General features: G+C 41.4%; 1 protein-coding gene across 1 annotated transcript in view; it reads right to left on the minus strand.

The window, feature by feature from the left end:
• Positions 1–15,523, minus strand: part of Pex3 (peroxisomal biogenesis factor 3) — a 36,643-nt gene that overhangs the window by 9,494 nt on the left and 11,626 nt on the right. The window contains exons 3-9 of the mRNA XM_004651152.3: positions 14,842–14,923; positions 9,148–9,191; positions 6,228–6,352; positions 5,725–5,791; positions 5,569–5,623; positions 4,650–4,815; positions 1,319–1,389 (exon numbers count right to left, since the gene is read on the minus strand). Coding sequence (XP_004651209.1) covers positions 1,319–1,389; positions 4,650–4,815; positions 5,569–5,623; positions 5,725–5,791; positions 6,228–6,352; positions 9,148–9,191; positions 14,842–14,923 — 610 coding nt within the window. The remainder of the gene's footprint in view (positions 1–1,318; positions 1,390–4,649; positions 4,816–5,568; positions 5,624–5,724; positions 5,792–6,227; positions 6,353–9,147; positions 9,192–14,841; positions 14,924–15,523) is intronic.

The raw sequence follows: 15,523 nt of genomic DNA on the forward strand, positions 1-15,523 counted from the left end.
AAAGATTTTAAGAGGAAATGATCCGACACAAAAGACAGTGGAATATTACATTGCCAGGGAAGCAATGTAGATGAAGGGTTTCAAAGAAGTCTTGATCAACAGTGTCAAATGAGAGCAAGGACAAATGAGCTGGGTGTTACATATTTCCTGGATCTGGCAAAAGATGACCCATAATCTTTCTTAGAACTTAATGGGGAGGGGTGGTGAAGATCTAAATAGAGAAAGTAGAGACAGCTCCTGTAGAAAGACCAAGACCTTGAATTTCATGAAGTTAGGCACCAAGGTCAGAGCTTGGTCAGCCTTATTTTATTTAAATTATAAAAGGTTATAAGAGGATAGCATTTTTTCAGAAAATGAAACTAGTGAAGATGGGCTTAAATGATCCCAGGAGGCTCCCACTATTTCTAATTTAAAAGAGGCGTTGGCATCTCTACCATTATAAGTGGGTAGGACGGGTGCTACTACCATGTTTCAAATGACAAAATCACTTCAGGCAAGGTGGGAGGATCGCTGTGAATTTGAGGTCAATTTCAGGTCAGCCTGGGCTAGAGTGAAACCCTACCTCAAAAACAAAAAAAAAACAACAACAACAAAAAAAAAAACCTCCATGAATTTTGGTAGTTTGGCCACAGTTAGATAGCATTAAATAAAACAGGAAACCTTGGATCTAAGTCATGTGGTCTTCAAATGCATAGTCTGGTACTTTTTCCACTTTTTACCTTCTGGTTCTCTTTCAGATCATTCAAAATAGTAATTCCAAATTTAGGGAAGTAGTGGAATTTTTATCAGTCAAAGACTTTTGGAGCATTAGTTACTGTTTAGCAGGTTTCGGGTATGTGATGTAATATGTGTGAGTGGGTCACAGGCAAGCACAGGCTTGTGTACCGTTGAGACCCTGCGGCTAGCTCACAAGAGCAGCTCTTCCTGTCTCTCAATTTGGCATTTGGCGACCTTAAGTTGGTAGCTCAAGAGCTACAATAGCTAAACTTTCAGCTTCTGCACTTTTCTTTTCCTTTTATTTGTTTTGCTTTAATGTTGTTTGGAAGCCATTTACTAGTATCCACTGGGTACAGAGAACTGCCAGGAAAGCTTCTTTCAAAATGTAGACACCTGCCATTCCTCAGCCAGCGTACTAGGACTTAGGAAAGTCAATGTGCACCATACTTTTCTTAAGTCTCTGACTCCTTCCACTTTAGAGAAGAAAGAAAAAGATTCAATGTTCACACCATATTATGTTGAATATATTGTTTGAAAAACATTTGAAATTGCTCTTAAAGTGCAGCCAAAACACAAGCACATTTACATGTGGTCTACATACCTTTCCAACATGTCTCTGGTCTCATTGAGGAGTTTAATAGTGGTAATATCCCTGGGAGAAAGCCCACAAGCCTATAAAATTAAAATTCCATACTTCAGATCTTCAGATAGCATCACAAAGTCATGAATAAACCAAACACATTCAGAAATTCAAGAGACTGGGAAATGTGAAAGTTCATGTTCTATCAATAATCAAAATAGGTATAAAGGTTTACACAAGTAAACAGCATTAAAACATGAATCAAAAGCTTGCTTTGGGGCTGGAGAGATTGCTTAGTGGTTAAGGCACTTGACTGCAAAGCTAAAGGACCCAGGTTTGATTCCCAGGACCCACGTAAGCCAGATGCACAAGGTGGCGCATACGTCTGGAGTTCGTTTGCAGTGGCTGGATGCCGTGGTACACCCATTCTCTCTCTCCCTTTCTCTCAAATAAAGTAAAACACACACACGCGCACGCACGCGCACACACACGCGCGCGCACACACACACACACACACACACACACACACACACGAGTATGCTTTGTAAGGTCTTTGTGTATTTGGTCCTTCCTGAATAAGTTTTTAGCATCTCTAGACAATCTCTAGGAAAAAAAATAGGTATTAAGAGTGCAAAGGTCTGGGCTGGAGAGATGGCTTAGCGGTTAAGCGCTTGCCTGTGAAGCCTAAGGACCCCGGTTCGAGGCTCGGTTCCCCAGATCCCACGTTAGCCAGATGCACAAGGGGGCGCACGTGTCTGGAGTTCGTTTGCAGTGGCTGGAAGCCCTGGCGCGCCCATTCTCTCTCTTTCCCTCTATGTGTCTTTCTCTCTATGTCTGTCGCTCTCAAATAAATAAATAAAAAATGAACCAAAAAACTTAAAAAAAAAAAGAGTGCAAAGGTCTGTTTTTTATTTCATCTTTGAGAAATTTTATCAGGATATGTTTGTTTGTTTGTTTGTTTATAAACCTGATCTGAGCACTGGGTGTCCTTTTAGTCTAAACTCTTAGGTTTTCATTCAACTGAGCAGGACTTGGGCTATCAATGCTCTCCTCACACATTCCCGTGGATCATTTCTTGTGTGTGCCACTGCTGAGCAGGCGCCGAAAGCTTTGTAAAATTCTCCTTCTTCATTTCCTTGAGATTCTACTTGTAAGGATATTTTCTCTGGTTTTGTTTACGGATCTGTTCACCCCCCCCTTCCTGCACGTATGCCCTCCCCGAGTAGCCCACGCTGGCCTCGCGGCGCTGCCCCTTCTGCCTCAGCCTCCCGAGTGGGCCACTAGGCCTGGCTCCTTCATAATTCTGTCCCACATGTGCTTCTCAGGTTTGTTTCCATTCTCTGAGTCACAGGCTGCCCTAAATGGTTTAGAACTTCTAACCATGTCTACTCATAGATGCCTCTCGGCACGGAGTCTGCAGGCAGGGAAGAGAAGGTCTAGTCTACAGGGCACACAGGCTTCTGTATCCTAAGGCTTTCCCACTTGATAAGTGAGAACAATTCTTTTTCCAAGGACAGAATGGGTTGAATCCAGCTAATAAAATAAAATAAAATAAAATAAAATAAAATAAAATAAAATAAAATAAAATAAAACAAAACAAAACAAAATACACTTATTTAAAAATGAGCCACATAACTTGCAATTTGGCAGTTTTATTTTTCTTTTTCCTCTGCATGCGCATGTGGTGTGTATGTGTGCAGGTCAGAGGTTGGCATGGAGTGTCTTCCTCAATTGCTTGCCACTTTACTTTTTTAAAGATTTAGTTTTATTTTTTTAAACTTTATTTTATTTATTTATTTATATGAGAGACAGAGAGAGAGGATGGGTACACCAGGGCCTCCAGCCACTGCAAACAAACTCTAGACACGTGCGCCCCCTTGGGCATCTGGCTTACATGGGTCCTGGAGAGTAGAACCGGGATGGCTCTGCAGGCAAATGCCTTAACTGCTAAGCCATCTCTCCAACCCTTTGCCACTTTACTTTTGAGGCAGGGTCCTTTGCTTAACCTTTGCTCACTGATTCAGCTAGACCATTTGGTCAGCAAGCTCCAGGGCTCCCTCTGCCTCTGCCCCCCAGCCCTGGGATTGCAGGCTTGGGCCAGGTGCCACAGATCTGAACTCTGGTCCTCATACTTGCCTGCTGAGCACTTTATCACTTGAGCCATCTTCCCAGGAGCATTTTTTAAATCTTGATCAAGGAATAACTTATACAACAATTGTTCACGAGAGGCCAGGGTTGACAACAAACTTAGATGATAGCATCTTTGTTTCTCAACTGGATGGCTGTAACTTCCTTCAGGCCATTTTCCTATCACCATTTATTGGTAAACATAGATTTGGGGTGGAGAGATGGCTCCGCAGTTAAAAGTGCTTGCTAGCGAAGACGCCTCCCCAGGTTCGATTCCCCAGCATTCATGTAAAGCCAGACACCAAACATGGTGCAAACATCTGGGGTTCATTTGCAGTGGCAAGGGAACCTTGTGTGCCCCCCCCACATGTGCAAATAAATAAATAAAAACTAGATGAATAAGTGAATGAAACATCCTCTCTCTCTCTGCTCTCCCATTCTCCCTTTAATAAACATAAAATAAGAGCAGATTTGAACGTGGAATGCAGCACCAGTCTCGTTAGGCTTCTTATGCAGCAGGCACACACAGCTTTTCAGGATCTGGTCCCGGTACGATCTTCCTTTAGGTCCTGCCGTGTACACTGTGTATATATAATTTAAATAGCTCCAGCCACACTAACTGAGTTTGTCTTCTAAGTCCCCCAGGCGTAATGAACACGTCTGCCTTGTCACTGCTGCAGCAGTGTATGTCACAGAGCCTGTCATTTAAGTGTGACTCAATAAAAGCTTACTAAGCACCGGAAATTAGGAATCACCTCTAAAATTAACAAGGTATGATGTAAGTTCCTGAAGTGTAAGTCTTTCAATCACTTACTTTTCAAGAGACCTAGTACCACATTTAGAAAACAAAGAAGGAGAGCCGGGCGTGGTAGCACACACCTTTAATCCCAGCACTGGGGAGGCAGAGGTAGGAGGATCGCCATGAGTTCAAGGCCACCCTGAGACTACATGGTGAATTCCAGGTCAGCCTGGGCTAGAGTGAGACCCTACCTCGAAAAAACCCCAACAAATAAATAAAATAAATAAAAGAAAACAAAGTCCAGAATGCATGACCCATATATTTCAACAAGGAGGGGCCAAGGGGGGGGTAGGGCACGGATGAGCCTAATAAGGGTACCAAACTGACTGTATTCGCTGAGTGCAAAACTAATTAATAAAGAAATTAAAAATAAATAAAAGCAAACACAGGATGACTGCTTTGGTTGAGTGGCCATGAACTGCGCACCTGGGCTGCTAACGGCGTTTCTTCATCTGGCATCATGTAGTGACACAGTAAGGATTTGGATCCATCTCTACTGATCCAAGAAGAATTATGCTGCTCAACCACACTTCTGATCTCTTTTAGTTTTTGCTCCAAATCCAGAAGAGACAAAGAATGTTTAAGAGAAACACTAGAATAGAGAAAAGAGAATCAGAGAAGCACCCTACGAACCACTACCCTCCTTTCTTAACAGGCTACCACGTGAAATCCTGAAACCGCTGGACTAGGATGGACTGAGAAACCAACCACTAATCAAGCGTCATAATTCACAGCCAAGAAAAACCTTGATATAGATTTCATAAGAAAATTCCTACTATAATTATACATACTCTTACCATAAAGAGACAAAACCTTCAAAGGCAGATCTTGAAAGGAGATTTTTGTATCTTAATTTCATGATTCCAATACTTCTGATTTGTTTGGAAACCAACCAATAAACAGTAAAATATAAAAGTTCCCTCCAGTAAGGTGGATACTGACAAGGCAGGGAGTCTATAGCAAAATACCCAGGGTTGGTGCTGTGGAGATTACAAAGAGTTTCACAAACTACCACTGTCTAGTCACCGGCTTCTGCCTACTCTTTGCTGTATTGAGGACTGAAGCCAGGGTCTCACGCATGCCAGGCAAACCTTCTATCACTGAGTATATCCCCGACATTATTTGTTACTTTTGAAAAGTTTTTAAGAGACAGGATCTCATTAAGTTGTCTAGACTGGCCTTGGTATGATTTATAGCCCAAGCAAACCTTGAGCTTGTAATCCTCTTGCCTCAGACTCCTGAGTAGCTGAGACGACACCTGTGCCACCATGTCCTGCGCTAATTTTATAAATACACATATTTACCAGAACCAGGACATCAGAAAAGTCAAAGAAAAACGGCTTACCTTCCTAAAATCTTTTGTACAGCATGCTTAATGACAGTGACTAATTCTGTGAGACCTGTTATTAAGAGGAAAACAAAATTAATGAGGCCTTAAAAACACACTCCTCAATAATGCAAATCAATGCTAAATTATACAGGCCACCAATGAGAATCTCACCATCTCCAAGGAGGTGCTGTATACTTGATAAGTACTGCTGCTGGACATCAGGGGGAGCAAGAACTGTCTGCACACAACATGGACAAGGGCAAATTAGCTCGGTGTCTACTAGTAAATTAGTAGTATTTAAAGTACAGCTAGAGCTGGAAGCTTTTAGAATCTAGAATGATAAGAACAGTCTCTTTTTTTGTGTGTGGTTTTTCGAGGTAGGGTCTCACTCTAGCTCAGGCTGACCTGGAATTCACTATGTAGTCTCAGGGTGGCCCTGAACTCAAAGCAATCCCCCTACCTCTGCTGGGATTAATGGCGTGCACCACCACTCTAAGAACATTCTTCACTACACCAAAAAGTCTACTTTTCAAAGATAAGAATAATCACAATGCTACAAGTCCATAAATGAACAGTAAAGTACAATTTCATAGAAACTCACCAGAATTTATACTATTTACTTAAACTTTGAACCTATTAAGAGAGCAATATATTTTTGAGACTTTTAATCTTACCGTGCCATTTTTGCCAACTGCTGCATTATCCAGGTAAATATATCCACCGATTATGTTTAACTGGACCCGCAAAAGAACCACCAGCATACAGGTGCTGTACACAGCCACGATGCTTCTCGTGAAACCTTCCAAGAGAAAGAAGCCCTTCGGCAGTATTACCGAAACTCGGAGCCATGAGTTATCCCTATGACTACTTTTTATAAGATGACTTAAATTATACTTATATCTGAACCAAATACAAAATCATATCAATTCAAAATACTCTGTACTTAACAGATCTCCTGATAATTTGTTAAGAATGATTGAGGTATGATATTCCTTCCCCCCCCCCCAACTCTCTCTCTTCTTTCTTTCTCTTTGCTTTGAAACAGGGTCACAAAATATAGCTCAAGGCTGGCTTTGACTCATGATTCTCCTGCCTCAGCCTCCTGAATGCTGGGATTCTAGGTTTGTACCATCAGACTCAGCTAGGTATGCTTTCTTTCTTTTCTTTTCTTTTTTTTTTTTTTTTTGGTTTTTTGAGGTAGGGTCTCACTCTAGCCCAGGCTGACCTGGAATTCACTATGGAGTCTCAGGGTGGCTTTGAACTCATGGTAATCCTCCTACCTCTGCCTCCTGAGTGCTGGGATTAAAGGCGTGTGCCACATGCCCAGAATTTTTCAATTTCATTTAAAAATATATTAATTTCTTTGTAAGCAGACAGAAGTAGAGAGAAAGAGATAGAGAGAATGGGCACGTGAGGGCCTCTAGCCATTGCAAACAAACTCCATATGCATACGCCACCTTGCGCATCTGGCTTTACATAGGTACTGGGGCACTGAACCTGGGTTATTAGGCTTTACAGGCAAATGTCTTAACTGCTGAGCCATCTCTCCAGCCTCTAATTTTTATGACCATAAAGAAGTCAAGTTGGGGGGCTGGGGAGGTGGCTTAGTGGTTAAAGGCACTGATGGCTGTGGCCCGATTCCCCAGTACCTATGTAAAGCCAGACGCATAAAATGGGATGAGCATCTGGAGTCTGTTTGTAGTGGCAGGAGGCTCTGGCATGAGTGCTCTCTCTTTCTCTTGCTCTCTCTCAAACAAACAACATATAAAATACTATTTAAAAGTTAAAAATTAGGTTTCATTATGGTTTTTTCAAACAGATTTTTTCGTTTCCCTCACTCCTTTCCTCCTTTCCCCTTGTGCCCGTCCCCAACATAGCCCCCTTTCTGCTTTCATACTGCATGCCACTGCCACGTTTTGTCCTTTCCTGTCTTTCTCATCACCAGTTTCTTGAAATAATAACCAATAAATCCTACTGAATGAGGAGTTACATGTTGTAAGCTGAGAAAAGCAAGCAAGGAGCCTGCGGATGTGCCCTGGTAGAATGTGCTTGTCTAGCGCGCATGAGGCCCTGGATTCCGAACCTGAGGATGGCGTGGGGTAGAAGAGAAATGTAAGCTAAGAAAGGATGGATGGCAGTCTTAGAGCACAGGCAGCCAGAACAGAGCGAAGAGAAAAGGACTGAGCTTGAAGGAGCTGCAGCTCCAATCAGCACGCAGGGGAGGAAAAGCCCAATAAAGGACCGGAGGAAGGTCAGAAAGACAGGGAAAACTCTGAAACTAGGTTTTTAGCAGCAGAATATTGTGTTCAAGACAGAAGAAAGCAGAGGTGTTGACTGATGCTAAGTGGGGTAGCAGGAGGGTGATGTCTCACTGGACTTAGAAACACAGAAGTCACTCCTGAGGTCTGTTTGGGTGGAGACAGGAGCAGAACCCAGGTTGTGGTTCCACTGAGTGATGGTGAAGAGGTGAAGTGAACATAGAAATCGCTAGTCACAGACAATGTGAGAACGGGCAACAGCTGAAAGAAAATCCAGGACACCAGAGAGGTTTAACTTGTTTCCAAACTGGCAAGGCCAAACATTCTTTAGGTGATAAGAACTAGATGCATAAGCCAGGCGTGGTTTAATCCCAGCACTCGGGAGGCAGAGGTAGTTGGATTACCATGAATTAGAGGCCACCCTGAGACTACATAGTGAATTCCAGGTCAGCCAGGACCAGAGTGAGATGTGAGACCCTACCTCGAAAAACAAAAACAAAAACAAAAAAAAAGAGTTGGATGAGTGGACAGGGCAACACAGGAAGGACCGCTAGCATGAAACGTGAGACAGGTAAAGCTACACAGGAAGCACGGAAGCTCTTTGGCTCAAATATAAGATTAGCGGTATCGGGGTGGGGTGATTGCTCAGTGGTTAAGGAGACTTGTTTGCAAAGGCTACTGGCTTGGTTTCGAATCCCTAGTGCCCCCGTAAAGCCAGATGCACACAACTGGTACATGTGTATGAGGTTTGTGGTGGCCAAGAGGCCCTCACACGCCCACGTGTATGCTTTTTCTCTCTCTCCCTCCCTCTCTTTCATATGCATGCACACATAAATAGACAAAAAACTTCTTAGAAATGATACCAGTACTTAACAGGCAAATGGAATCTAAGACAAATTTTTTTTTGTTTGTATTTCAAGGTAGAGTTTCCAGGCTGACCTGCAATTCACTATATAGTCTCAGGGTAGCCTTGAACTCATTGTGATCCTCCTACATCTGCCTCCTGAGGGCTGGGATTAAAGGCACATGCCACCATGCCTGGTTTATTTCATCTAATTCTTATCACCTGAAGAATGTTTGGTCTTGCCTGTTTGAAAACAAGTTAAACCTCTCTGGTATACACATTATAGTACTATCTTATAAGTAACAAAAACATCACCACAACCACCACCACCATTCACTGAGTACCATCTATGAGAGGATGTTATGCTTGCTTTATAAGCATTATTATATCACAACCTAGCAACTCTATGAGAAGCGTTCACATATTACAGTATAAAAATTTCCCTTTAAAAGGAAGTAGCTCACAGATGGACTACAGAATGTGTAGACTTACTTATTATCTTTAGGTCTTCCCATATTTCTAGCTTGTTTGATGGCCTAAAAGAAAAAAAAATAGATAATATGTAAATAATAATCTTGGCTAGTATTTTGTGTGCGAGGTTTGATTCCCCAGAATCCATGGAAGCCAGATGCAGAAGGAGGTACATGTGTCTGGAGTTTGTTTGCAATGGCTAGAGGCCCTGGGTGTGCCCATTCTCTCTCTCTCTCATAAAATAAATAAAAATAATAAAAAAGAAAATAATCTATATAAATTAAACTATTGAGACTGTATTTCATTTTTAACAATTATAGAGAGATACTGAAAATAAAGCCTACAGGATGCACTAAGAAAAAAGCAGTTCTAATAACCAATGATAATCATGTTCAGTGACACATACACTCTTTCAGTTGCTTTTCCTCTTTCTGAGCATATGCATATAAGTACTATAAAAATTATAAAGGAACTATCTTTCTTTTCTCGATTCAGCACTTTACAAGTAATCAAGCAGATGATCCTTCAATTATGAGAAATACAGACTTTTTTTTTTGAGGTCAGGTCTTGATCTAGCCAGGCTGTCCTGGAATTCACTATGTTGTCTCAGACTGGCCTCAAACTCACCTACCTTGGCCTCCTGAGAGCTGGTATTAAAGGTGTGCACCACCACTCATGGTAATACATACTTTTTTTGCAGTCTTGAAACTACCCATTTCTCTAAGAGTACTGGTTCCCTATGGTGGGAAATGCTAGTCAGAGGTGACAATCTTAATTATTAATAATTAATGATGTTCATTAATACTGGGGAGATCATTATTTCTCATCATTTTCAGTGAAATAAGGCAGTACTATTGTTTAGCTTAATGCCCTCCTAGAAGCTTGGTCAGTGTAGCAGATAGCTTCAGGTTCACTGAGATGAACTTTCAGACCAGACACAGTTATGGAGGAAGGGATATTTATTGAAGCTTACAGATCCAGGAGAAGTTCCATAATGGCAGAAGAAGCTGGTCTGCCTTCACAGGACCAAGCAGAGAGAGAGAAGCACAAGCCTAAAGCCAAAAGCCACACAGCACACTTCAGGAACTCCAGCTAGGCACACTTCGCATATCTTCAGATTGAAATCTGAAACCCACCACCACATGTTATGATCCACCCAGTGACACTGCCTCCAGCCAGGTGACTGCAGATGCAAACTACAAACAATAAAGAACTGAATATATTGGAGGCCATCTACTCAAACCCCCACAGCAACTAAGGTAGCACTGCTGGGAGACACAGCCTAGAGGGAGGTACTAAATCATTAGGGTTATGTCTTTGAAGGGGATTTGGGGACCCTGATCCTGGGTCACTAGGTGGCCGTTTGCTCCAGTATGCACTGCTAGCCATTGCTACCAGAGACCTAATGCAACGGATCTGCCTGATCATGGACTGGGACCTTCAAAACTTAACCAAGTAAACCTTTTCTTCTTTTTAAGTTACCTTAAACATTTTATTATAATAAGGAAAGGCTTGTTAATAAGGCTGGTAAACTATATGTACTTATCTACATACATATATTTAGAGATGACATCATAAATTCACAGTGGTATTTTCAATTTAAAATTAGAGCCACAAGGCTTTGAACTTCACTGTTATACATGTCAATCAGTAAAATCAACATGATTATTACTTTACTTCACCTCTCACTCCGAAGGCAGCAGTCTTCACATAGTAATTCCATATTTAAAAGGGGCTAGGGTATTTCTTCCCAATTCTGTGCATCAGAGGAATGTATGTTCTATGAAGGATAATCGACAAATTTCTGTTTTTAAAGCTACTTGGCAGAATTTCTGCCTTTGCAGCTATACCACTGTGGTGGTTTGCTTCAGGTGCCCCCATAAACTTAGGTGTTCTGAATATAAGTTCCCAACTGATGGAGATTTGGGAATTATAGCCTTCTGGAGGCAGTGCATTGCTGGGGGCGGGCTTATGGGTGTTATAGCCAGCTTCCCCTTGCCAGTGTTTGGCACACTCTCTTGTTGCTATTGCCCACCTGATGTTGGCCAGGGGGTGATGTTCACCTTCTGCTCATTCCATCATTTTCCCCTGCCATCAAGGAGCTTCCCCTTGAGTCTGTTTGAAAACAAACCTTTTCCCCCAACAAACTGCTCTTGGTTGGGTGATTTCTACCAGAAATGCGAACCTGACTGCAATGGTAATGTTGATACCGAGGAGTGGTGCCATTTTCTGCTAGACACCTGACTATGTGGCTTTGGCCTTTGGGAGCTGATTGTCAAGAGGAATGTGGAAGGATTTGGAACCTTGGCCTAAGAGACACCTTGCAGTGCTGTAAGTACAGCTTGATGGATTCTTCTGGCCAGAGTTGCAAGACCTGAATTCAGTAAGAACTATGGACTGTGAGGTTTGACTTAGGAGGGTGAAAAAGAGCTTTGTCTAGACTGGGCTAGAAGCAATTGTGTGACAGGTTTCCTGTTATGGCTGTGTCCTGAGAAGTTGTATAGAGTTGCATTGAGTAGAAACAGACTGGTGTGAGCAGAGAAATATGGCACAGAAATGAAATCTTTGGGCTGAAACTTCTGCCCCTTTCACTGCAATTATATGAGAGATTACAACCATTGAGATTGGACCAGCTGACCCATTTTAGGACAGCAGAAAGAATGTAAACTCTTTTAAAGGGGCCTGAGTGCTTAAGGAATGTCCTGTTTTTCAAAGTCTGCTTTGTTTCCCCCTAGATTAACAAATGGCACCCTTCTTGGTATTGTGGAGTATAAGAAATGCAGGAAAGAGACGGTCATTGAATTTGCAACATGGTTTTGTGTTTTGGAAATGACCATGTGCAGTGTGAAGCAGATTTGGAGACCTGATAGAGCAGTGAGGATGAACTGTGGGTTTTAGTGGAGACCCAGTGGAGATGCTGGGACCATGAGATGATTGCTAAGGAAAGCTGCTGGCCCTGATGAAGTTTTACAGGACTCTGGGTAACCTAGCTGGAGGGGCAGAATTGGAACACCAGAGACTTGTTGTTGGTTATGATTATCAGACTTGGAGACTTGTCACTGACTAGAGTTGCTGAACTTGGAGCTACAAAGTTTGATGTTTGCCCTGTTTAAATCTTGTATTAGTTGAATATTTCTTTGCTATGCCCAATGCCATCTTTTGCAGTGCGTGAATGTTTATTCTGTGCTATTATGGTGTTTTGGGGAGAGTTTTTGGTATTAAGGCTCAGTTAAAAGACCCTGGATTATGGGGATGTTTGAACATCATTGGGATTGATAAAAACTAGGGCAACTTTTAAGGTTTGACTGAATGCATTGTATTTTATATCATGTATGGTTATCAAGTTTATGAGGGCCAGGGGCGGAATGTGATGGCTTGATTCAGGTGTCCCCACCAACTTAGGTGTTCTGAATGCTAGGTTCCCAGCTGATAGAGATTTGGGGATTAACATCTGGAGGGAGTGTATTGTTGGTGGCAGGCTTATGAGGCTTACAGCCAATTCCCCCCTTGCCAGTGGTTGGTACACTCTTCTGTTGTCCACCTTATGTTGGTCAGGGGGTGATGTCCACCCTCTGCTCATGCTATCGTTTTCCCATGCCATCATGGAGCTTCCCCTCGAGCCTGTAGGCCAAAATAAACCTCTTTTTTCCCCACAAGCTGCTCTTGGTTGGGTGATTTCTACCAGCAATGCGAACCTAACTGCAACAACCACCACAAATACACGTTTAGGTAATTTTGCTATCAATATGTATAAGTCACTTTTGAACATTATATGTACCTTTATAAGTATGTAAGATAGTTCTATGGTTATAAAGTCAAACTGATATAACCTAGTACATTAAGAAAGCATGTTTCCATCCCCCTTTATTCTTTCCCTTAGTCATATGTGATTATTAAAATGTGCATTCACTTTCTACTGTCTTTCTTTATATAAGAAAATATGTATTATTCAATATATTCATTTGGCCCCTTAACTAAATGTAAATATACCACATAATTTTATTTCTTGAAAATAATAAGGCAATATGTTCTGGAAATTAGTCAGTAGCAGTATACCGGTGTTGCTCATCTTTTAAAATGTATTTGGACTGTAATATAGCACTTGGATGTACGGAAGTGTTATGTGATACAAATCAGGGATTCTCAGAGAATCTATGTGAAGGATGAGTTTTTTTTCCCTTCTTTTCTAGTCACAAATATTACTGTCACTGGTATTATATTTTAATCAGCTTAAACAATTCCAGCATATAAATCCAGTATTATTTTGTAAAGTAGTTTCTGAATATATAGAAAATATTTCAGGCTGGAGATGGTTTAGCAGTTACAGTGCTTTCTGGCAAAGCCAAAGTACCCAGGTTCAGTTCCTCGGTACCCACATAAAGTCAGATGCAAAAGGTGGCAAACATGTCTGGAGTTCATTTGAAGTGGCTAGAAGCCTTGGTGTGCCCATTCTCTCTATACATACATGTATCTGCCTCTTTCTTTCTCTATTAAGTAAATAAATAAATAAATGAATAGAATATTTTAAAAATAATTTCAAAGAGGACTACTTGTCTAGCACATGGAAGACCCTGGGCCCATCCTCCAGTACTACAAAAGAAACAAAAAGAATATTTCAAAACAGGGAAAAAAGTGATAATAATAAGAAAACCCTTTCAGAAAAAATGATAAAATGCTTAATCTATTCTGAAGGTAGAACCACTACCATTTTTTGTTGATGAATTAAATGTAGAAGGTGAAAGAACAAAAAACAATTCAAAGAAAATATCAAGATTAATAGTTTACTTGCCTAGGCACTGAATTTCTGTTTACAAAATGGTGATAATATTTCCCCCCTACCCCCCAAAAAGTACTGTAAAAATGACATGGGAGCATTTACTTGTGGGAGGTATCAGCATCAGGCCTGGCAGACTCTGGAAACAGTACTTCCTTCACCCTTGCTATTGGGACGCTGCTAACAGGCCATCAAATATGTCAGTAAGGCCTCACAATAGATGTACTTAGTTTTGGGTAGAGAACTGAGTAGTGAAGCAGGTGCCTAGCAAATGTAAGGCCCTGCGAGTCAATCCCAGCACACACACACACACACACACACACACACACACACACACACACGTACTCCTGTTCATCAGAAGCCATTTGTTTCTGAAGTCTTCTCAAACTAACACAAAATCTTGCTATAGTACCTTGGTGCATACTGCCTGCCATACATGAAATTATTTATGTGAGCTGTCATGATAATACATATTAGTAGGAGGCTATGCTCATGTTAAACATTTGTATCTCATTTTCTTAGTGATTTATCATGTAAATTTATGTGCCTTTTCCATTTTAAAATATGATAAAATGCTGCTGCATTGCAAACAGTATAAGAAAAACAATACTGAACATCAATTTTGTTAGCTTCATAGCTCTGATTCTATAATAATTCCATCAGCACACAATAATTACACTTCTGGAAAGTGTCACAATGATATATTTGTATGAAAAACAATGTACACACACCTTGCTCTGAATGATGCCTAATGGTGTAAAGCTTAAGTAAACAACAAAGCATAGACCCTGTGAGACGTTCATTTGTTCTGTTACATCTATGCATGGTAAACTTTAATTATAAAGAAAAATAAAGAAACAAGGACTTTTGAAAAATATTTTAGTTCATTCTAGAAACTTTATGTATATCCCATGAATAAAAAGTATGTAACTTGAACTTACCTGTTTTTCAGCAAAGCTGTGAGGCTCTCAGAATTGAGCTGCTGCATTAAGGCCTCTCTCAGAGTGGGAAGCATGGACAGCACTGGAACAAGACAACTTTTAAATATTTTTATGTGACACAGACACACACACACACAGTGTGCCAGGGCTTCCTGCCTCTGCAAACAAACTCCAAAGGCATGTGCCATTTTGTGCATTTGGCTTTGTTTGGATACTGGGGTATCAAATCCAGGTCTGCATGCTTTGCAAGCAAGTACCTTTAACTGCTGAACAATCTCTCCAGCCCCATAAAACAGAAGTTTTTAAAGCTCAAATGTGGCTGGGGAGATTGCCTAGTGGGTGTCAATGCTTGCGCATGTGTGACTACCTGAGTCCAGACCCCAGATCCCATGTGAAACTAGATGCAGTAGTGTTCATGTAATCCCAGGGGCAGTTCCAGTGAGAAGGAAGGTGCAGAGACAGGAGAATCCCTGGAAGTTCATGGTGCAAACAACAGGAGTCTCTGCTTCCAATAGGGTGGAAGGCAAGGACTAACAGTTCAGGTTGTCCTCTGATTTCTGCACACATGCTGCGGTGTGCATGCACACGCATACAAACACACAAATAAAGCTGAAAAAAAGAGGAGGACTGGTTGGCAGTAAAAATGGCTTCTGAAAGAGCAGAGGGATAAGGGAGAGTAATG

The sequence above is a fragment of the Jaculus jaculus genome, chromosome 9 (genome assembly GCF_020740685.1).
Source record: "Jaculus jaculus isolate mJacJac1 chromosome 9, mJacJac1.mat.Y.cur, whole genome shotgun sequence".
In the NCBI taxonomy this organism is placed as follows: Eukaryota; Metazoa; Chordata; class Mammalia; order Rodentia; family Dipodidae; genus Jaculus; species Jaculus jaculus.